This window comes from Heterocephalus glaber, unplaced genomic scaffold (assembly GCF_053883595.1).
Source record: "Heterocephalus glaber isolate CG9 unplaced genomic scaffold, H.glaber_assembly_v1.0 deba00000594, whole genome shotgun sequence".
In the NCBI taxonomy this organism is placed as follows: Eukaryota; Metazoa; Chordata; class Mammalia; order Rodentia; family Bathyergidae; genus Heterocephalus; species Heterocephalus glaber.
In genome coordinates, this window is record NW_028258151.1 from 16278326 (window position 1) to 16300759 (window position 22434).

At 45.8% G+C, this 22434-nt stretch overlaps 2 protein-coding genes across 4 annotated transcripts; one reads left to right on the top strand and one right to left on the bottom strand.

Annotated features, from left to right (window-relative positions):
• Window positions 1-3995: 3995 nt before the first annotated feature.
• Ccdc87 (coiled-coil domain containing 87) lies at window positions 3996-7608 on the bottom strand. Its single transcript, XM_004852292.4, has one exon. It carries the CDS (start codon window positions 7606-7608, stop codon window positions 5047-5049), a length of 2562 nt encoding a protein of 853 aa, XP_004852349.1. The 3' UTR covers window positions 3996-5046.
• Window positions 7609-7724: 116 nt separating this feature from the next.
• Ccs (copper chaperone for superoxide dismutase) lies at window positions 7725-19381 on the top strand. 3 transcript variants are annotated; one of them, XM_004852294.3, is made up of 8 exons: window positions 7725-7896; window positions 8216-8288; window positions 12682-12819; window positions 13030-13207; window positions 13684-13744; window positions 18726-18803; window positions 18875-18978; window positions 19084-19381. In XM_004852294.3, the coding sequence occupies exons 1-8, from the start codon at window positions 7858-7860 to the stop codon at window positions 19235-19237; spliced, it is 825 nt and encodes a 274-aa protein (XP_004852351.1). In that variant the 5' UTR covers window positions 7725-7857; the 3' UTR covers window positions 19238-19381. The 3 variants fall into 3 exon arrangements, with proteins under 3 accessions (XP_004852351.1, XP_021120195.1, XP_012930409.1); XM_013074955.2 differs by lacking the exon at window positions 7725-7896 and adding an exon at window positions 12375-12575 and having other exon boundaries at window positions 8210-8288; XM_021264536.2 differs by lacking the exon at window positions 8216-8288 and having other exon boundaries at window positions 7762-7896.
• The last annotated feature ends 3053 nt before the right edge of the window (window positions 19382-22434 follow it).

Here is a 22434-nt window from a genome sequence, read left to right on the forward strand (position 1 = left end):
GGGTTTTTTTTTTCTGGTACCAGGGATCGAACTCAGGACCTTGCACTTGCCAAGCAGGCTCAATGCCACTGAGCTACATCCCTGGCCCTGTTTTGCTTTGTTTTTTGAGACAAGGTCTCACTATGTAGTTCAGACTAGCTACTATGTAGCCAGGCTGGCCTCAAACTTTTGATTCTCCTGCCTCAGCCTCCTGAGTGCTGGAATTACAGGTGCTTTGCTCTACAGTGGATCCTTAAGTTGTGACTGGCCTGGCATATGAACAACTTGGGTTAATTAGGTTAATGGAAGATTCATCTACCTCTTGTTATCTATAGCATGTACCCAGATAAACATCCAGATCTCAGCTGTATTGACTTACAATCAATTTGAGTTACAATCAGCCTTCAGGAACCAATTGAGTTCGTAAGTCAAGGGTCCACTGTACTTTTTGAGATAGGGTCTGGTCTTGCTAAGTTCTTAAATTTCCTAGGCTGAGCTTGAACTTGAAATCCTCCTGTCTCAGCCTCCTTGAGTGCTGAGATTACAGGGGTGCACAATTATGACTGATACAGCCTCCATTTTAAATAAGTTTAAAATTGGGTCAATGCCCGGGGATTTAGCTCAGTGGTTCTGCTGCCTGCCTTGCAAGTGCAAGGACCCGAGTTTGATCCCTGGTACACCGCCCCCCCCCAAAAAAGAAAAAAAAATTGTGTCAATTTGGGGCCAGGGCTTTAGCTTAGTGTTACTGCTCCTGCCTGCCAAGCACAAGGTCCTGAGTTCTACCCCAGTACCAAAAAAAAAAGGGGGGGTCAATTTAAGGAAGATGATGGTACAAAATACTGTAAAAGTGGCCTAACACAGAAAACCCTGGGGCAGGAAGGGGTAAGTCTTGTCAGCTTAGTGGTTTAGTGGAGTTCATTACACCTGGGCTCCAGCCCCTCCCCACGAGCACCTGTGTGCCCTTTGGCACTTGGCTTTAGCTCTGTGTGTCTCAGCTTCCCAGAGAAGCCAGATCACCATAGCCAATCTGCTCGATTAGTAGCTAGATAACCATTTGGCAGAATTACCCATTGTTTTTCTAAGTTGTAGTTTTACCTCTGGCCTTGTCCTTGGACTTTAGAAATGAACAAACTTTCCTAGGCAGCCACCCATCCCCCTCTTCTGCTGTTCCTGTTCTAGCATGTCTCACTGCCTCAACCAGAATCCTCACTTCTGCCTTGCCTTCATTCCTGCTCCTTTGTTTTTGTTTTTAGAAAAACCAAAACAAAACAAAACACAAAGAGGGCCCCTTAGTCCCTTTCTGGGGTTTTATGAGGTCAAAACTATTTTCACAACACGGCTAAGATACTGCCTTTTTCCCAAGTGTAGAATGCTTCCCAGAGGATACATGATGTGTGATATTGCAACAGATTGCATGCAGAAGCAGATATGAGAATCACTGTCTTCTATGAAGCCAGACATTGAAAAGATTTACAAAACTGTAAAATAGCCACTATTTTTACATTTTTTGTTTTAGAAAATACAAATTTTTGGTTTTGTGCCATTGTGAATTAAACTCAGGGCCTTCACACTGAGCTACATCTCCAGCCCTTTTTCTTTTTTGAGACAAGATCTCACAAAGTTGTTAAAATGTCCAGGCTGAGCTCAAACATTTTTTTTTTTGGTACTGGGGATCGAACTCGGGACCTTGCGCTTTTGAGGCAGGCAGTGGAACCACTGAGCTAAATCCCCGGCCCCAAAACTCAAACTTTTGATCCTTCTGCCTCAGCCTCTCAGCATGTGCCACCATACAATTGGAAAATATAATCATTTTTCATAAAAATACACTATTTCTGTTAATATGTAATACAATTTGTGTTAGCTTAAATAAATATGCACACATATTTATTTTGGTACTGAGTGTCTAACCCAGGGTTTATGCCTGCTAAGCACACGCTTTACCACTAAGCTACATCCCCAGTCCAATAAATAAATTTGTAAATATGCAAATAAATTAACTATCTCTGAGTGCAATAGCAAACACAGAAGATACTGGGCTCTTGTAAACTCAGCCTGTGCCCCTGCCTGGGTAGCAAGAGGGCTATAACAAATCCTCCCAGCCCAGATCTGAATTACTTGTCTAGAAGCCTCTACATCTAGGGCAGGAACAAAAATAAAACTTAATGAAAAATCCTCAGTAATTTAGAGAATGATTTTCATCCAATTATCAGAGTCCACTTTCCTAGAGTGAGGTGACAATATCTTTTCATTCTTTGCAGGATTGTTGTGAGGCTTAAATAACATCCTCTTAATGCACCTCAGCATGATGCTGGCAAAGTGTTGATTCTCAACACACCTGAGTTTGCTGGGATGGGACAGGGACTCTAGTTGTGTAGAGGCCTGACATGAAGCCAAACCCCACTACAGATTGATTCCAGAACAACGCAACCTGAAAATCCCAGATCTGTAAGGGCAAGTTACATTCAACTGTGAAGCAGTTATGAAAAGCACTTTTTTTTTTCTGTACCGGGGATTGAACCCAGGACCTTGCACTTGTGAGGTGGCTCAATGCCACTGAACTAAATCCCGGCCCTGAAAAGTATTTTTTAATCAGTAAAGCATGGATGAATGTTAATTACCATTATTATTACATTTACCAAACCTATAAAAAGTCAGCAATAGGAGATCATGAATATACAAAGAACTCTGAAAAATCAAGAAAATCAAAATCAATTAAAAAGTGGGCCCTGGGCCTGTTTACTTAAAAAGTGGGGCACATCTGTAATTCTAGCACTTGGGAGGCTGAGGCAGGAGGATTGCCGAAAGTTTGAGGCCAGCCTGGGCTACTTAGTGAGTTCAAGCCCAGTCTGAATTACAGAGAAAGACTCTGTCTCAAAAAACAAAACAAAATAAAACAAAGTGAAATGAACAAATATGCCAGAAAATGCAAATAGCCATGAACTAGAATAAGCTAGAATAGTTGAAGACCAACATGGATTCATCCTTTTATAGAAAGATCTTGACTTTCCTTCTGGGTTAGACATGGAAGGACCAGGCATTAGACTACCTGAAGATAAAAGATGAAACTATGAAACTCCAGCAGGACATGGTGGCACACACCTGTAATCCCAGCTCTGGGAGGCTGTTGCAGAAGGACTGAAAATTCTAGCCCAGCATAGGCAATTTAGCAATTTAGTGAGATTCTGTCTCAAAATAAAAGATAAAAAGTGTTGGAGATTAGCTCAGCATGAAGGTCCTGGGTTCAATTCCTAATGCCAACACTACTGCAATAAATAAATAAAACTCCAGAATGGCATTGGAAGTTAAGTGAAGGGACTCCAGGACTTGTTTGCTTATATATTCTTTTCAAGGGGGTCTATGAAGCTATACAAGCTTTGTAGGTATCAAAAAAAACTCCACTTGCTGACAAATGACTGAAATTGGAACAACTGTAGTTGTAACAGCCACCACTCTATACCCAACAAAATGAAGGATACAGAATGAGAACTGACTTCAAAAGAAATTGCATCAATTTAAGTTTGGGTGGGAGATATTATCCTATGTCACTGTTGCCTTATCTGCAAAAATAAGCAATATAGAATAAGTCTGGAAAAAATTCATTTACTGTATATTTGTGTTCTTCTCTAGCTGCCAAGACCTGAAAGTTCAGTAAACTTGTTCATAGGTTCTGCTGCTGGCCAGTTTACTGATTGGCTCAATAATCACCCATTGGCAGTTCTGTTCATGTTTGGAATAATAACCATCAACTTCAGTTTTCCCAATGAAGACGTAGCTGAGCAAATCTGTATGATGATAACTTGTGCTCAGATGACAACTCTTAACACAATCAGAGGATATTTTGAGCAACGTTTAGATTGTACAATTGCTGAGACTTACTGTTAATGGAATACTACCTTTTTTTTTTGAGACAAGGTCTTGCTCTGTAGTTCATCAGTCCTTGAGCTCACTATGTAGCCCAGGGTGGCCTCGAACTCGAGGCAGTCCTCCTGCCTCTGCCTCCCCCAATGCTGGGATTACAGATATGCACCACCACACCTGGCTTGGAATACTACTCTTTTTGAAACCTACTGAAAATATTAAAAATGAGCTTGGATACTCATTTGAATATAGTGGAGCACTTTGACACCTAACAGTTTAAGTAGCCCCTGAGAAGATGTCCCAATCTTACAATAGCTGCCAACTATGAAGCAGCACACATCCTCTTACAATGCCTAAGCTGTGTACAGTACATGGAGCCAGCCTCAGAGTCCCCAAGCTTGTAGTAGCACTAGGGCATCCCATGACAAAAGCAGGCACAATCAAGGGTCAATGTGTCAAGATTTTTTTTTTTTTTGAGATAGGATCTCAAGCCTGGCTTAAATGTAAACATTAAATTAAAAATTTCAGCCCTACCAATAGGTACAAAACTGGAAGAAGTGACAACCTGGACCCAACTCTTTCATTTGACTTGATGATCCAAATGCAGAGAAGGTAGGTAACTTGCCCAAGATCACCTGGCCAGGATTTAAACCTCTATCTACTAACTCTGGAGCCCTAGGTCTTTTTTTTTTTTTTTTTTTTTTTATGGTACCAGGGGATCGAACTTGGGTCCTTGTGCTTTCGAGGCAGGCGGTGGAACCACTGAGCTAAATCCCTGGCCCCTGGAGCCCTAGCTCTTAACTATTCTGCCATTGAGACTTTTGATTTGGGTATCTAACCATCAAGTAAATGTCATAAGATAAGAATGGTAAACTTGATTGTTCCAAAGATCATGATTTCCTTCTGTGTGGTCTTCCCATTACAATAAATTTCGAGCGATTCTCTCAGTTCTTTAGCTATGAGATTTTAGTTATATTGTGCGAAGCTGTTGTCATAAATGGGAATACTGGGTATGGGGATTCTTTTACAAGAATTTCACTGTCAAAAGAAAGACCTACCCTTAGTCCCTTACAGTTGGAAGCACAATGTTTCTGAGCCCTGAGTCCCCAGATAAAGATACCCATATTTCTTCTTCTAAAGCCATCAAGAGGTCAGATGAGCTGCTGGGTGTTTGGGGGTGAGGGAGGGATTTGAGGGTATTTGGTTTGGTTAAAGGTTAGTGGGACTATTCCCAGGAGCGATTAAAGACCAGCTGCTGTTACTCCTGAACAGGGCGGATTGAAGGGAGGCCTTCTGGGCCTGGATCAGTTTTCGAACCCGCCGCTGCTGTTGGAGCCAATACAGCATCTCCACTTTGTCCCGCTTCATCTTGTCCAGGTAGCGCCGGCCTTTGAAGGTCACTGGCTCACCGAAGATTAGCTCAATCTCCTCTAGAAGGGAAACCAAAGGTGGCTCCATTTGATTGAGCTGCTTGTGGATATAGCTTCGGAACCGATCTTGCTCCAGGAGTTGACTTAGGTCTAACTCAATCTTTTGGAAGAAGCGGTTGGGGTTAGAGGCTTGTCCCTCAAACCCCTCCAGTCTCCCCAGAAATACCTCTCGAAGCTGAATGGACCTCATAGCCTGTGCCCAGGCCTTCACTAGCGATGGTAGCTGCTGCAGACGGGCATTGGAGCTGTACTTAACAGCCATGTCCAGTAGGACTTTGTTGGGGACCTCAAGCATGGACCATAGTCGTTCCAGACGCTTCTGCAGGCTTAGGATACTGGGCCTCCCAGCTCGTAGCCTGTGCTGTAGCACTGTGTTCCAGTCCCACTCTCCTGGCACAAAGTCTGGTTCTTCATTTTCTATCAAGGGAGGAGGACATTGAATCTCTAGGGACTCTTTGACAGGGGCTGATACCTCTACAGGAACCTCCTCTTCATACATTCGGAAAATTATATGGAGGAAATCTGTCTCCTGGTTTGTGAGGTGCTTGAAGTAGTCATCCACAGACAAGGTGCTTTTCCACCAGCTCATCCAGGAGGGCTTATTTGACCGCTTCTCCCAGCCTTTGGCTGCCTGGGTTGATGTGAGAGAAGCTCTCTTCTCAGGGTTGGACTCCATAGTGTTTGTTTTCTGGGAGTAAAGTCTCGCTAGGTCAGGGTCGATCATTTGAAACTGTTTTTCTTGGCATAGAAAAGCTGAGGACAGGAAGGTTGACCAGTCTTTCTCTGCTGCAGCTTCAACTAGGGGTCCTTGGTCAAAACAGAGGTGGTTAGTAGAGGCACAGCTCATTAACTCCTTATAGACTTCCTTGAGGCTATTGGCAACATAGTAGTCAACATCCATTTCTTCCATGGCTTTGGAGTCCAGTTCACCAGCCAGGTGGTTATACAGGACTCCAGCCTCCTCCACATGGAAAGAGTCCAAAAAGTTTCTATCAGAGAGCTGCATAGCAGCTACTTGGACCACAGCCTGATTTCTTAGCTTCAAAGTAATGGTCACTGGCTGTGGTTGAAGTGGAGGTGATTTGGGGAGTTGAAGGTTGCACTGTCCAGTGGCTTCTTCCTCCTGGAGCCTCTTCAACATTTTCTGCAGCTCTACCATGCGATGTTCAGCAGCTGGGCGACAGGTCACAGCCCCCAGGAGTCGGGGCAAGCCTGAGTCCAATGGTGAGTAGTGAGTCCACTCCCAGTTCATGTTCTTCGTCTTTTGTTTCAGATCCTCAGCCACTATGTCCCTAGTCAGCTCTGGTTTGCTCTCTGGAGCCAAAACCAATGGGCTCAAGGGGCGAGTGGAGAGTGGAGGAAGGCCCAGCTCATCTGCCAGCATCCAGCCTTCATGGAGAGAAGGCATGGACTGGCCTCTCTGGAGCCAAGAGTAGAGAGGGAAGAGGAGAGGGGAAGCCACACTGGTGGGAGTCACAGAGTGGCTGGGTAGTGATACCATCTGTGAGGAACTCAAGTCGATTTCTCTCTCCTTTCGTATGGAGGACAGCCAGTGAAGGTGCTTTTTACTCTTCAGCTCAGGGATGGACTTCAGTTCTTTCACTGGATCCAGTTCAGGCTCCCTGAGAAACTCTGGTAGGCGGCTAAGTTGGATGAGGTAGTTCAAATTGAGGCTAGAGCATGGCACTTGGCCAAATCCAGTGCTATGAGGCCAGGGGATGGGGCAGAGCTTGAAGGTCCCAACGGGGCACATGGGGCTCAGCTTGCCCAGGTTGCCAGGGGCCTGTTCTACCTTCAGCAGTGCCTGGAAATCCTTAAGCAGGCAACGGTAGACGTTGGGACTGGTGAGGAAAACTGTGCAGTCCCTGGCAAGGCTGGCAGCCAACCTGGTGAGGATGGCTGACTCTGTGAAGACTCCCCTGGGAGTCGACATAGTCATCAGGAGATGCAGGTAGCGTAGGAAGAGCTGCTCACAACTGAGCAGGATGCAGGCCTCGAGCCGCTTCCGTAGCTTCTGGTTGTTCCCATAGCCAAGGCTAGGTTCGGCAGGAGGCTCCTGCCAGTTGCACTTCAATTCATTCAGGATGACCTCGGTGAGATGGAGTCGGTCTTCGGGAGACAACCGCGCCGTCAGCCCGCTACTGGCCAGCAGCTTGGCCACCTGGTGGCACAGCGAAGCCACCCTCAGTTTAGCGAGCGGTAGGGTCTGCCATCTCGAGACCTCCTCTGAGCGGCGCTTCTGAGGCTCTGGGGGCGTCGCCCTGCGCGGGAAAAGCGACAGTGGACTTAGCAACTGGTGGTAAAACCTTTGAAGTTCAGTCCCTTGCTTCTGGTCCTCCATCTTGGCGCACTCGACTCTAGCCCTCAGGGCAAAAGACGCTAAACAGTTGCTAAGGCAACCAGGCCCTGGTGGCCCGAGTGCGCTTGCGCAGCCCTTGCCCGCTGCCTTGTGAGGTCCTCGCAGGACCTGGCATGCGCACGCGCCAGGAGGCGGGGCAAAAGGCTGCTTTCGAAGCTCAGTCTTCCCAGCTATACGGCGCTGCCTTGGCTTCTACCTTCTGCGTTCTGCGGGCTGGTGACTTGATCTAGAATGGCTTCGGACCACGGGGAGCGCGGGACCCTGTGCACGGTGAGAATGGAGGTTTCGAGTGTAGTCTCGTGAGCCATAGCCCCCGCCCCTGGGGTAATTGTTATCTTGGGAAATCGGGAAGAAGCGGGCACCTGGGATTGGGCCAGAGACAGCGAGGTGAAATTGAGGGGCAGGGGCAGCAGGACCCTTGGCGTGGGAGTGGGGGTTGGATGGGAATGAAATTACGGTCCTGGAATAATCATGAGAGATAATGAAGAAGGGACTTGGAGAGAAATCATGTGGCCAAGTCTCAGGCATTGGAGTGATGGCATCAGACAAGACCCCAGCCCTCAACGGCCGGTCTCTAACGTCCTTGCAGCTGGAGTTCGCCGTGCAGATGACTTGTCAGAGCTGCGTGGACGCGGTGCTCAAGTCCCTACAAGGGGTGACAGGTGAGACCAGAATTAACCTTTCCGCGGCCAGTTCGGAGACCTCTGGGAAGGACCATGGCAATCTCAGTCTAGCCCTGTATTCATTTTACACACGCAGAAACCAGTACCTAGAGAGTGAAAGAAATGTTCTCAAGAGTCGCACAGAGATCTAAAATCGGGCCGAGGACTTAGCTCAGTGGTTTCACCGCCTGCTGGGCAAGCGCAAGGACCTGAGTTCGATCCCCGGTACCCGCCCCCCCCCCCCCAAAGAGAGAGAGAGATCTAAAATTGAGGCCCAGAGTGCAGGTCTTAAGCTTGCTTTGCCAGAGCCCTCTACTGGCTCTGCCTGTCCCGGTGCTGGCCTGAGCCCCAGGTGGCCCAGAGAATGAGAAGCTCCTTCTCTGGAAGGAGTTCCCCGGAACATAGGTAGTGTTCTTAATTGGGAAACAGCACAATCTTGACAAAACAAGCAACTCTGGCCCTGGTTCATCTTAGGTAGCTTCTGGTTCTTAAAAGACCTGTAGGAATGTAGGGACCTGGCACAACTGGAACAATCTGAAAGGCAGAGCTATTGACATGGCACTGAGAACTGGTGTCTTTCAATACTGCTGTGTGTTCATCCAGTCATTCAGCAGATATGGACCAGGCACTGGGGGCTTTTTAGGGAGATGGTTCACCCTTGTGCTTAGGTAAAGATGGGCATCCAAGTGTCACCCTGCTGGCAGTCACAGAACACTTCATGAAATTAGAAGTATGTAGTAATTAGATAGTTGCCCTCTGGATTCAGATCTGTTTGGATTCAAACTTTCTCTTTGCCACTTAGTGGCACAAAGATTTCATGGATATTACCTTTTAAAAATTAATTAATTAGTTAATTTATATTTTTGGTACCAGGGATGGAACTCGGGACCTTGCGCTTGTGAGGCAGACTGAGCTAAATCCCCAGCCCTGGATATTACCTTTTGAGCCTCTTTTTCTGCAATTTAAATGGCAATGATAATAGCTACCCTGGAGTCACACAAAGGCCTGGAGGGTTGTCCTGAGGAATAAATTATTTAACATGTATATAGTACTTTAGCAAAGTCTGGGGCATGTAGTGAGAGCCCAATATATCTCAGATGAAGATGAGAGGAAAGGCTTACAGGTTCTCTGCTTGAAGGGAGGTGTGAGGGGACAGATCTTGAAGTTGGGTTTGTCTAGACAATGTGTGTGGTGGGTAAGGGTTGGATGAAGTTGAGCTAGTCCACTGAGAGTGGAGTGTTCTAATTAAAGCTTTTCCAGTAAACCATTTCTGCTGCAATAGCAGACAGCTGGGCTTTTTCTTGAATATAGGGCAGTTTTCAGCCCTCAGCAGGTTTTCTTAGGCACCAGAAAGACTTCTGGTGACTCTGTTTTCTGGTCTGGGTCACTGGAACAGGCTTAGGTTTGTCATGGGCTGGGCAGGGGAGTCACAGTTTCCAGAAGGCACAGAGAGTGAGAGTTGCCTGGGGCCTTGGGAAAGACATCTTTAATCTCCTTCCAGGGGTGAATTAGAGGAGCTCACATCTCCAGGTTCACCCCCTTGAGGCCTTGTCACTTGCCCTGCAGTTCCTTTGGCCTCTCTTCTTCTCAAGGGGCCCTGAACCAACTAAAGCCTGGCCTGGCTCTAGTCAAAGGTTCACCAGCCAAATTGAACATCTACTTTGTTGAGGAACCAGCCTTCTGGCTGAGGTGCAGGTCAGGAATTTAGGAGGGGTATAGTTATAAGGTGCTTCCCCCTTCAGACACTGTTACTTCAGAAGCAGAAAATCAGCCCTTCTTGTGAGACCCCAGGGATGGGAAACCCACTTTGGCTAAGCTTAGGCCATCAGGAAGCCTCATCTAATATGTGTGCAAAACACACACAGGCCTCCCCGCTTGCCTCTTCCTGACCTGTCAAAAACCTCATTGGTGGGCTCTCTGTTGCCTCAGTTTCCCCTCTGGTAGCTTTTCCATGTAAAAGCCTGACTTGTTTGTTTGTTTTTTTGGTACCAGGGATCAAAATCAGGACCTTGCGCTTTTGAGGCAGGCAGCAGCACCACTGCTCTAAATCCCTGGCCCCCAGCCTGAATTTTTTTTAAGCCATACCTCAGGCAACACGGCATAAGTTATGTGAGGTTTTTAAAATTTTTTTATTCTGGGGATTGAAACCAGGCCATTGGTACTGAGCTACATCCACAGCCCTCTTTTAATTTTTTTGAGACAGGGTCTTACTAACATACTCAGACTGACCTCAGACTTTCAGTCCTCTTGCCTCAGCTTTCCAGAGTCCTGAGATTACACTACCCCTGCTTTATATTGTTGTTGTTGTTTGAGACAGGGCCTCCCTAGCAGCCCAGGCTTGCTTTGAACTTGCTATGTAGCTAAAGCTGGTCTCAAACAAATGATCTTCCTGCCTCAGCCTCCTGAGTGCTGGGACTACAGGTATGTACCACCATGCTCAGCTGAGACTGTTTTCATGAAAGTATGTAAGAATCATGCCAGAGACTTGCATACGTGGGGTGTTATGACCACACAGAGCTTCTGCCCCAAAAGAGCTAGCAGCCTAGTGAATGAAACAGAAGACTTTACTCTGCAGAGTGGATCACTCAAGGTAGGTAGGAGCTGCTATAGGAGAAGTGTGTGTATGTAAGTTCTCAGCCCAGCCAGGAAACAAGAGCCTGTTTCTTGGGGTAAGCAGAATGTCTGAATTAAGTGCTTATACTCTGGAGCTAGACTACCTAGGGTTTCCTGTTGTACAACTTACTAAAATATGACTTTGAGCAAGTTTCTTAATCACTCTGTGCCTCAATTCTCCCACTTGTAAGATAGAGATAGTAGCACCTAACTCATAGGGTTATTGTATCAAATGAGTCAATACAGGTAAAACGTGTCAAAAAGGGCCTGATCCATGGTACTTTCTTAGTGTCAGCTCTCAGGATGATGACAATAGCCCCCTCTTTAATGCACATAACAGCTTTATTGAGATATAATTTATATACCATAAAATTCACTCATTTAAAGTATATAGTGCAGAGGCAGAGGAGGGGGAAGGGGACATAAAAAGAACCAAGACATGTTATGTGTATGTACCAACTCCCCACAGTGAAGGTAATTATTATGTACTGTAAACATGTACTAATAAATATAAATTTAAAAAAATAAAAGTCTACAAGGGAATTAGTATATTCACAGAGTTGTACAACCATCACCACTATGAATTTTATATTTTGTATCACTGAAAGAAATCTTGTATCTGGGTCTGGGATTTAGCTCAGTGGTTCTGCTGCCTGCCTCACAAGCGCAAGGTCCCGAGTTCGATCCCCGGTACCAAAAAAAAAAAAAAAAAAAAAGAAATCTTGTGTCCTTCAGTTATCATTTTCCTATTCTGTGCCCCTAACTTATTTTTTGTCTATAGATTTGCCTGTTCTGGATATTTCCTATAAATAGCTTCATATAATATTTGTGGCTTTTTGTGACAAGTTTTTACATAACAAAGTGTTTCAGGGTTCATCCATGTTGTAACATGTATTTATACTTCATTTCCTTTTTATAACTAATAATAATCCATCGTATGGATACTACTACTTATCTGTCCATCAGTTGATGAGCCTCCAGGTTGTTTTCATCTTTCAGCTATTATCAATAATGCTACTATGGATAGCCCACTTTTTTTTTTTTTCTGGTACCGGAGATTGAACTCAGGACCTTGTGCTTGCAAGGCAGGCACGATGCTACCATGCTAAATCCCTGGTCCTGGAATAGCCCACTTTTATAAAAACATTTTAAGAAGCATTTTAAATATCTCAAAAGTTATAAATAAGACAGGTGTTGTGATGTATACCTGTAATCCCAAAACTCTGGGAGGCTAAGCAAGGAGAATCATAAATTTGAGCCCAGCCTGGGTAACTTAGTAACTTAACAAGACCCTGTCTCAAAAAATAAAGGGCTAAGGATGTGAGGATGTAGTTTAGTATGAAGGTCATGAGTTCAATCCCCAGTATTGGAAAAAGAAAAAAAAAAAAAACAGTTATAAATAAGTGTGGTATGTAACAGACTCACAAAAATCCTGAGAGTGAGTTGGCTGTTTTTCCCACTTTATATGTAAAGAAGCAGACCCCTGGCTGGGGATTTAGCTCAGTGGTGCTGCTGCCTGCCTCGAAAGCACAAGGTCCTGAGTTCAATCCCCAGTACTGCCAAAAAAAACAAAAAGAAGAAGAAGAAGCAGACTCTGAGGAATTAAAAGGTTAAGAGGATTCAAGGTCACACATCTAGAAGGCAGCTTCCAAGCTTAGCTCTGGCCATAGTAAGGTTAGTGGGGATGGAATTTGGGAGCCACTCTCTATCTACCTTTGTTCCTTGTTGCCGGCACAGGGTGCCAACCTTCTGTTGCCCTCTGCCCTCTCTCTCCTTTCAGGTGTCCAGGATGTAAAGGTGCAGTTGGAGAATCAAATGGTCTTAGTGCAGACCACTCTGCCTAGCCGGGAGGTGCAGGCACTCCTGGAAGGCACTGGGCGGCAGGCTGTACTCAAGGGCATGGGAAGCAGCCAATTGCGTAAGTGATCATCATGACTTTGGGATTGACTGTCTGGGACTGGCCTAGAGCTGGTACAAATCTAACCATGAGAGTTTTAGGCTCTGGTTTGGAGTGGCTTTGGGAATGGGGTGAAAGTTGTATGAGACTCTTTCATTGTCCATCCTGAGCTGATAATGGGATAGGGCTGGTTGAGGTGGCAAGCCGGGCTAAGTGTCCAATACCTTGCAGAGAATCTGGGGGCAGCAGTGGCCATTCTGGGAGGCCCTGGCCCTGTGCAGGGGGTGGTACGCTTCCTACAGCTGAGCCCTGAGCGGTGCCTCATCGAGGGAACCATTGATGGCCTGCAGCCTGGCTTGCATGGGCTCCATGTCCATCAGTATGGGGACCTCACAAGGGACTGCAGCAGGTAAGTTATCTGTAATCTTCCTTATACTGCCTTCAGCTACATGATTTTACATTGGGTCCTCACAAATACCTGGGAGGCACATTACCCCAGTCTACAGATGAGGAAACTGAGGCTCAAACAGGTTAGATGACTTATGAAAGGCCCCAGTGGATAAAAAGGTAGAGCTGGGAATTCAAATTAAGATCTGACTCTGAGGCTTCTCCCAGGAACCACCTGACTGCCTCTGAGATAGAAGACAACTCCTGGATACAGGAAGGGAAGGATCCCCATGTCAGGGTGTTGGTCTTGCTATGATATCATTAGTTGTTTACTCATCTGTGTCTCTCCTAGACCAGAAACTCTTTGAGGGCATAACCCAGGCTCTTAGTTCAGTGAATGAATGAATGAATGAATAACACAAATATAGATAGAGAAGAGGGTGGACTGCCTGGCCTGTGAGCTCGTTTGGTTGCCCACCTGCTGTCTTTCCTCCTTAGCTGTGGGGACCACTTCAACCCTGATGGAAGGTCTCATGGGGGCCCTCAGGACTCTGACCGGGTAAGTGTCAATTTGGGCTGGGCTGGTCATAGAGAGAACCCATATTCTCCGAGGCAGGGCAGGCAGCTCTTGGGACCTTTTCTTTTCACTTGATCTGTTCAGCTTAGGGATGTTTATTCATGTTTTCCATAATCAAGGTCCTGGGATACAACAGTACACAGCCCAATGCCTCCCCGTTGGGCTCACAGTCTAGCAGGGGAGATCACCAAATTCTGAGGTGGTGGTGCAGTAAGAGAAGCCTGGCATGAATCCTGGGAGCCCAGATTGAGCCCCTGATCCATTCTGAGGGTCAGGGTCAGAGGGAGAACACCTCCCAGAGATAGGAGACTGTGGAAGTGGAAGTTTTACTAAAAATGCCATTCTTGACACTACTCCTCCAGCCTTGGAGTTCCATTTTTCATCAGAAAATTCTTGCCCCATCTTCATGTGCCACCTTGATGATTTTTGGCTTATCTAAATACAACGAGTACTGTTCATTATTCAGGCATTTAAGTTCACTCATTTGTTTCCTTAGGCAAATTTAGTTGTTTTTATTTAGTTTTTTAATCTATCATTGAAAAGTTTCAAGAGTGTTCCAAAGTAGAGCAACAAGTATCATGAACTCCTATGTCCTAATCATTTGGCTTCAAGTTACCAGTTCAAGATCAGTTTTGTTTCTTTACATTCTTGGCCCTTTTTCAGAAGCAAATCAAGACTTTACTTCATATCATTAAGGTAGATTGTTGACTGACTGATTGGGATGGAATCTTACTAGTAGATTGCTCTGGCTGGTCTTTTTTTTGAGACAGGGTCCTGCTTTATAGTTTAGGCTGGCCTTGAACTCACTATTTAGCCCAGACTGACTTGGAACTCATGGTGATCCTTCTTCCTCAGCCTCCTAAGTGCTGGGATTACAGTTGTGTGCCACCATGCCTGGCTTTTAGCTGGTTTTAAACTCCTGGGCTCAAGCAGTCCTTCTGCCTGAGCCTCACAAGTAGTGGAACTATAGTTGGATAGCACTTGCCTTGGCTGAGGTAGATTGATTGATTGATTTTTCAGTACTGGGGATCAAACTCAGGACCTTCCACTTTGAAGGCAGGTTCAGCACCACTGAGCTAAATCCCAGGCCCTGAGGTAGATTTATTTATTTTTTTTGGTACCCGGGATCGAACTCTGGTCCTTGCGCTTGCGCAGCAGGTGGCGAAACCACTGAGCTAAATCTCCGGCCCGCTAGATTTATTTTTAATGAGAAACTTGAAGCTAGATGTGGTGGCACATGCCTATAATCCTAGCACTCTGTGAGGCTCAGCCAGGAGGATTGCCAAGTTTGAGCGCAGCCCAGCCCAGGCAATTTAACAAATCAGCAAGACCTTGTCTCAAAAAAAAAAAGTGCTGTAGCAGTAGCTCAGTGTGAAGGCCGTAGATTCAATGCCTAGTCCCATTCAAAAAACAAAACTTGGTATTGCTACCTAAAATGAAAAACCAGTACTTCTAGCCATAAGAAGAAGATCATTATAAAATAAATCAATGAAAGCACCCCCCAAAGGAGGGGGGACCCTGCTAGAGTCTGACCTCAGATGCCTGGGGACTGAGACCTGCTTTATCGCTGTCAAAGTAGAGATGAGAGGACATTAGTGAGGAGTTAAAGACTTGTTAACACTGACCTGAGACTTGGTCCTTAATGTCTTCCCAGAGTTTGGGAAACCACTGAAGAGAGGATTGCCTTTCCTCAGTGATTTCATGTTCCTTAAGGACTCCTCATATATCTAGTAGCATCTCCATTTTAGGGGTGTGAATCCCCCATGCACTTGGGAGATAGTCCCAGGGCAGATTTTGGCTCCTCATGCTGGGAAACTGCTAGCTCCTTCTTATGTCCTCCTAGACATTGTGTTTCTTTTCTTTTTTTTGTTTTTCTTTTCTTTTCTTTATTTTTTTTTTTGGTAACAGGGATCGAACTCAGGGCCTTGCGCTTGCAAGGCAGGCGCCATAACCACTGAGCTAAATCCCCGGCTCATTGTGTTTATTTTCTATTCCATGGGAATTTGCGATCTTCTGACACAAAGCCAATGAATCTGTGGGGTCAGTTGAGCATCCCTGTAATCTGAAAATTCAAAATCCAGGTGCTCTGAAATCTGAAACTTTGAGTGGAGCTCATTTAAGAGTTTGGATTTTCAGATTAGGGCTGCAGTAAAGCGTATGCAAATATTCCAAAATTCAAAAAACTCTGAAAGCAAACACTTTGGTCCCAAGCATTTCAGATAAAGCATATTCACCCTGTACATGTTTCTTAATTCATGTGACTGATTTTTTTTTTTTTTTAAGACTTTTGACAGTTCTGTCCCTTTTCTCATCGTCATAAGTTTTTACCCTGTGCCCTGGGAAGTTGGAGAGGGGTTTCTGCCTGGTTCTTTGCACAATTAGATGTTTGTAGTCAGGATATTAGTGATGTGTTGCCTCAAATTGAATGATTCCAGTGTAAGGAGTGTAAGACAAAAAACACTCATATTTCAGTTTTTATGGGGGAAGAATCTGGGTGCCTCTGGCTCAGACTCTCACAGGACCACAGTCATTTCAGGGCCCGACATGAGGATTTGCTTCCCAGCTTGCTCATGTTGCTGTTGGCAGGCCTGGGGTTCTCCCTGGCTGTTGGCCAGACATCAGTCCTTGGCCACATGGGCCTCTCCCTAGGGAAGCTTATGACACTGGCAGCTGACTTCTCTCAGAGCTTGTGAGTGAGAACCTCGAAGCCACATTCTTACTGTAACCTAACCTGGGAAATAACACTTGGTGTGGCCCACCCTCAAGGGAGATAAATCACATAGAATGTGAATATGGGAGGTGTGACTGCAGGCTCTCTGCCTTGGGAGCCTTGAGAGGTGATGGACGGGAACCTAGCAGGAAAAAAAGGTGAGAGTGGGGAAGGCAGACACAGCACAGGGACCTGATCAGGCAAAGCCCTTGAGATGTGACATACTGGAGTGTTTCTGAAGGGCAAGAGATTGCCTCGTGACCTGCATCTTCTCCCTGAAAGGACCAGAGTCAGTAGTCATATTGAACCCAAGCCTTTGGGCGTAGATAGAATGAATTGAGTAAGAAATGAGTGGCTAAGGATGCCATGATGTCTGGCAACTTTCTTTCTTTCTTTTTTTTTTTTAAAGTTTGGACTACAAGATGTATATTAGGGATCACACCTGGGGAGAGGAAGTGGGAAGACAAGGCAGATGTTGAAGCCTCCTGCCCTGCAGGCTGTCTGCTGACCACACTACACGCAAGTGGGCCATGACCAGACTTTCCCTGAAGGGGCATCAGGATGATGCATTTCTTTGTCTACGTGGATCTTATTTCATGACTAGGAGAGATTTTCTGTAATTTTATCCTTATAGTGTTTATTATTTCCCAGTATACATAACCTCCAATCAACCAAGTGTTTACATTTTTTAGATGTAAACCCTTTTAACACCCTTATTTGCATGATTTTAGAATTATATGGGCTATATTTCCCTGCTAGCTGCAAGTACTGCTTTTTTGTTATTTTTTGTTTTGTTTTATAAAATTTATAGAAGATTATGGCCCTTCATAGAGAGTTAAGCTTTTTCTTTTTGTACCAGGGATCGAACTCCGGACCTTGCACTTTCGAGGCAGGCGCCGGAACCACTGAGCTAAATCCCCGGCCCAAGCTTTTTCTTAATAGTATATGAATATTTGGCACGTTTCTTTAGAGTTTTCATTACATGGTTTTGGTCATATGAAACTTACTTGAGTATGGGAATTTACATCCAAGCCTGATTGTCCCTTGCCTATCTCCTGATGGTCTCTAAGCTTCCTTCTTCTGTCTTTTCATCCCCCTCCAGTCCTTCCTCCTCAGGCACTACTAGAGGGATTGGTGTGAAGCACAGAGGAACCATGCCTTTCCCTGCCTGAAACCCTTATTGTTCCTTTAGTGCCTGAGGTTACAGGCTGGGCCCAGCATGTAGGTGTGATATTGAAGGCCTCCCTGGCCTGTATGCTGAGGAGAGGGACTGGAAATTCTGCCTCTCCCTAACCCCCTGCAGGGTCATGCCTCCTGCCACAGTTCTCAGCCTGCTCCCTAGTCTAGCCTAGCCAAAGACACACTCCTCCAGGTTTCATCTTTCTAGCACTAAAGTCCCCAACACAGGGCGGCATAACAAAAGTGCCAGATGCCAGCAGCAGCAGATGTCCATCTGGATAAGATAAAGCAGAGCCTATGTTCTTTGCAGCTGTCAGCTCCAGCACACACTGATGTGCTATTATCCAGCAGCAAGGGCAGATGAATCAGCCCACGCTTCAGGTACCAAGTGTCAGGTTGGGCAGATGTAATTTCTGTGGCTCACCAGTAAGGTCCTGTCACCCAGAAGTTGTCAGCTATTGTCCTCATGCTATTTCATAATCACATCTGTTTCACATCTGAGGCCTTGGAGAGGAGCCCTGTATATACTCCTGCCATGCCCGGCAGAGTATCTCATAGGTCACGCTAAGTAGATGTGTCATGACACTTTTTTGTAAAAGAAGGTGGGCAGAGCCAGTTTCTGGGGCTAGAACAGGCCCTTTATCTCCTTGTGTTTGTTTCTTGGGGCTGGGGTTAGGGAAGTGGTGCTGGCTGTTGGGATGATCAGGGAAGCCAAGCATGGCCAACTGAAGCCTGAGGAATTGAACACTGACAAGGAGCCACTAGGAGCCTGGGGAACTAGGCTTGGAAAGAAGCAGGAATATGGCTCGTGGAGGCTGGAAGCAGGGCTAGCAACCGGCTTACAAGGGGAAAGCTGGCTCTTTCCAGTACTCTGACGTTCTGCCCAGGAATCTACTTATAATGGAGGAGTGTCCAGTTGCTGTACTTGAGTCCTGGGCTATCCTTAATCTAATCAGACTGAGCCACAGGAGGAAGTTGGTAGTTTGGGGAGTTGAGATGAGGAATCAGCTACCAGGAAGCCAGATGATAGCAGCTGTGGCTCTTGTAATCATTTCTGTCTGGGTTTCATTCCAGCACCATGGAGACCTGGGCAATGTCCATGCTGATGCTGATGGCCGAGCCATCTTCCGGATAGAGGATGAGCAGCTGAAGGTGAGGTGAAAAGAAGGTGAGCACCCTTTCTAACAGAACAGTGGGCTGAGGGTTGTTGTCTCCCCTCCAAGGTGTGGGATGTGATTGGCCGCAGCCTAGTTATCGATGAGGGAGAAGATGACCTGGGCCGGGGAGGCCATCCCTTATCCAAGATCACAGGGAACTCTGGGGAGAGGTGAGTGTTGCCACCCAGCAGGAAGGCTGTGCTCTGCCAGTGGTGCATGGAGAACCCTGGGGGAAATCAGATGAGGGCCTACTCTGACCCCACATCCTTCTGCAGGTTGGCCTGTGGCATCATCGCACGCTCTGCTGGCCTTTTCCAGAACCCCAAACAGATCTGCTCCTGTGATGGTGTCACCATCTGGGAGGAGCGAGGCCGGCCTATTGCTGGTGAGGGCCGGAAGAACTTGGGCCAGCCCCCTGCCCACCTCTGAGCAGAGCTTCATCTCAAGTCTGTTCCTCCTCCCAGCTGAGTACCTTCCTCCTCACTTGCCCAGGCCTACAAGAACTAGGTACAGGGAATGCAAGAACAGCTGTGATGATACCTTGGCAAACTAAACTTTTATTTTCTTACAGAACTTTGTGTTGTGTCTGTGTCTCTGTGTCCCTTAATGGGCTTGGTGAACATATGGGCTCTCTGCCTCTGTTCTCATCAAGGGCAACCCCTTAGCCTTGGAGCCAAACAAAGACAGATCCAAATCCACACATACCCTAAGAAACTAGCTTCCTCCTTGATGTCATAATGTGGGGCCATAGCAGCGATACTTCTGTGTATGGCCTCCCCTTCCCCCTCACTATATCTGATTGGAACCAAATGGATCCCAACCCATGCTGAACTCTGCTTTCCCCCAAGAATCACAGTGGACCCAGCTGTGGTTGGACCCATACTGTGGGATTATGGGAACTTTACTTCCTCCTGTCTTATCATCTGAGTATCAGGAAAAGCCAATCTGCAAAAGAGGAGGAATGAGGCAGATTCCCTGAGAGAACCTAAAAGTTGCTAGAGAAACCAGGCATGGTGGGTCATACCTATAATCCCAGCACTTGGGAAGTGGAGGCAAGAGAATTACTGTGAGTTCTAGGTCAGGATGGGCTACATGGTAGGTTCAAGGCCATCCTGAACTACATACCAAGACCCTGTCTCCAAAACAATAAAAACAAAAAACATTAGAAAATTTCTGGAGAATTCCAGCTTCCCTGAGGCCAGTTGCCTCTTGTCCTGGAATTCAAGAAACACGCCTGTATCCCTCTAATGTATGGCCCTCCCACATTAAAATTTTAATCTGGTTTAATTTATTTTATAAGTAAAAGACTAACCTAATTAACTCACAATTAATAAGTAAAGTGCTCGGCACAGGGCCTGGCATATAGTTAAGCAGTAGTGGATGTGGTTCAGAGGCCATATGGGGCCCCTGGATGCAGCCCCAGAAAAGCACCCCTTGCAGCCAGTTGCTGGTAATCAGGGAATAGCATACTGCTCTGTTCCCTACCCTGCCGGACCACATCAGGCATGCCCATCCTTGTCAAAGCCGACTTTACAACAGGGTGAGCTGTCAGACTACAGACTCTGTTCCTATGCTGCCTGCCTGGGACAAGGCAGTAGCTTTACAGTTAGTTGGCCTTGGCTGTGAGGCTCCTGGCTCTGCTCGCATGCCCCAGGCCTTGCTGTTTCAAGGCTGCTGGCACTGCCTCCCAAGCTAGTCCCTGCACCCTGCTTCTTCTGGCCAATCCTTTGCTGGTTATTTTTCAGCTCCCTGTGGCCCCTGGCAGCTTACCCTTTTAAGCCTAAAGCCCAGGATTCAGGTCATTGCAGAAACTCCTACATTCTGCCCATAGCTAAACCCTGACCTCTCATCTCCAGTCATCTACCACTTTATAGGAGGCTGGGGATGAGACCTGGAAAAAGGAAGGAAGGGAGGGAGGAAGGAAACTGTTCAAACATCTTGAAGGCACATCTGCAAAGCAGAAGTGGATCTGCAGCCAAAGATGCTTAACCCTGTCCCATGGCTCCCCCAAAGCTCTGGAGCACAGTTTGAAAATCTTTGTCAAGCTAAGTGAAGTGGTGCATACCTTAATTCTAGCATTCAGGAGGCTGAGGCAGGAGATCGCAAGTTCAAGACCATGTCATAGTAAGGCGCTGGTTCTCAAAGAAAAAAAGGAATTTTTTGCCAAATTCAGGCATTTGTGTGCGTTTCAAATTTTGCCGTGTCCACAAATTTTGACATCTGCGTTATGATTTATCAAATACTTTTCTTTAAATTCTTTCACTTTTAGACTGGGCATGGGGGCACACACCTATAATCTCAGCCTTGAGGCAAGTAGGACAATTGCTGTGAGTTTGAAGCCAGCCTAGGCTACATAGTGAGGTCAAGGCCAGCCTGGACCACATAGTGAGACCCCGTCTCAAAAAACAAAACAAAATAAAAAATAAATTGTTTCACTTTTAAATTTATTTTAAAAAGAAAAAAATTTGGGGGGGCTTTTTTTGTTTTGTTTTGTTTTGTGGTACCAAGGATTGAACTCAGGACCTTGTGCTTTCGAGGCAGGCATGGCACCACTGAGCTAAATCCCCTGCCCCTTTTTTGGCTTTTTTGAGACAATCTTGCTATTAGTTCAGGCTAGCCTTGAACTCACTATGTATCCCAGGCTGGCCTCGAACTCTCAAACGAACTCTCGCGGTGATCTGCCTGCCTCAGCCTCCCAAGTGCTGGGATTACAAAGTGTTCGCCACCACACCCGGCTTAAAAGGAAATCTTAATCATATTAGCAAATACAGTGGACCCTCAAGTTACAACCAGCCTGACATAGGAACAATTTGGGTTAATTAGGTTAATGGAAGAGTCATCTGCCTCTTGTTATCTATAGTGTGTACCCAGGCAAACATCCAGATCTCAGCTGTATTGACTTAGAACCAATTTGAGTTACAGTCAGCCCACAGGAACCGATCAAGTTTGTAAGTCAGGGGTCCACTGTACTTATAATGCCTAGTATAAGGTATTAAGTTCTAGACTATTACATATATTTATTTATTTTATTCATTTATAAATTGAACTCAGGGATTCAACCTAGGACCTTTGCTTTGAACTACATATATTCTAGCCCTTTTTTTCTTTTCTTTTGAGACAGTGTCTTACTTTACCCAGACTGAGATTAAACTTCCAGTTCTTCTGCTTCAGTTTCCCAGAGTACTTCGTTCTAAATACTTTAAATGGAGTAATTCATTTAATCTACAAAATAATACTATGAAGTTGGTAGTATTATCCCATTTTATGGATGAGGGAAACTTGTCTAACATTACACAGCTAGGAATGTGCCAGAGTCCGGATTTAAATGTAGATGATCTGGTTCCAAGTCTGTGTTTCACTTGGGACCTTGTGCTTGTGAGGCAGCAAGTCTATGTTTCTAACTATGGTGGTTTTCACTGTAAAGTACAGAAAGCAAGATCCATTTATCACTCATAGACATTTTAAAGAAGAAATACGTTTTTAAGATAAAAATAATTTCACTGTGAACTACCCTAAATCATGTGTACCTCCAGTAGTTTCTGTGCAGTTGTTTCTTTGGTGGCCCCCTCAACCAGGCTCATAACCACCTCTCCTTTTTATTTTGTTTGGAGACAGTGTTTTGCCAT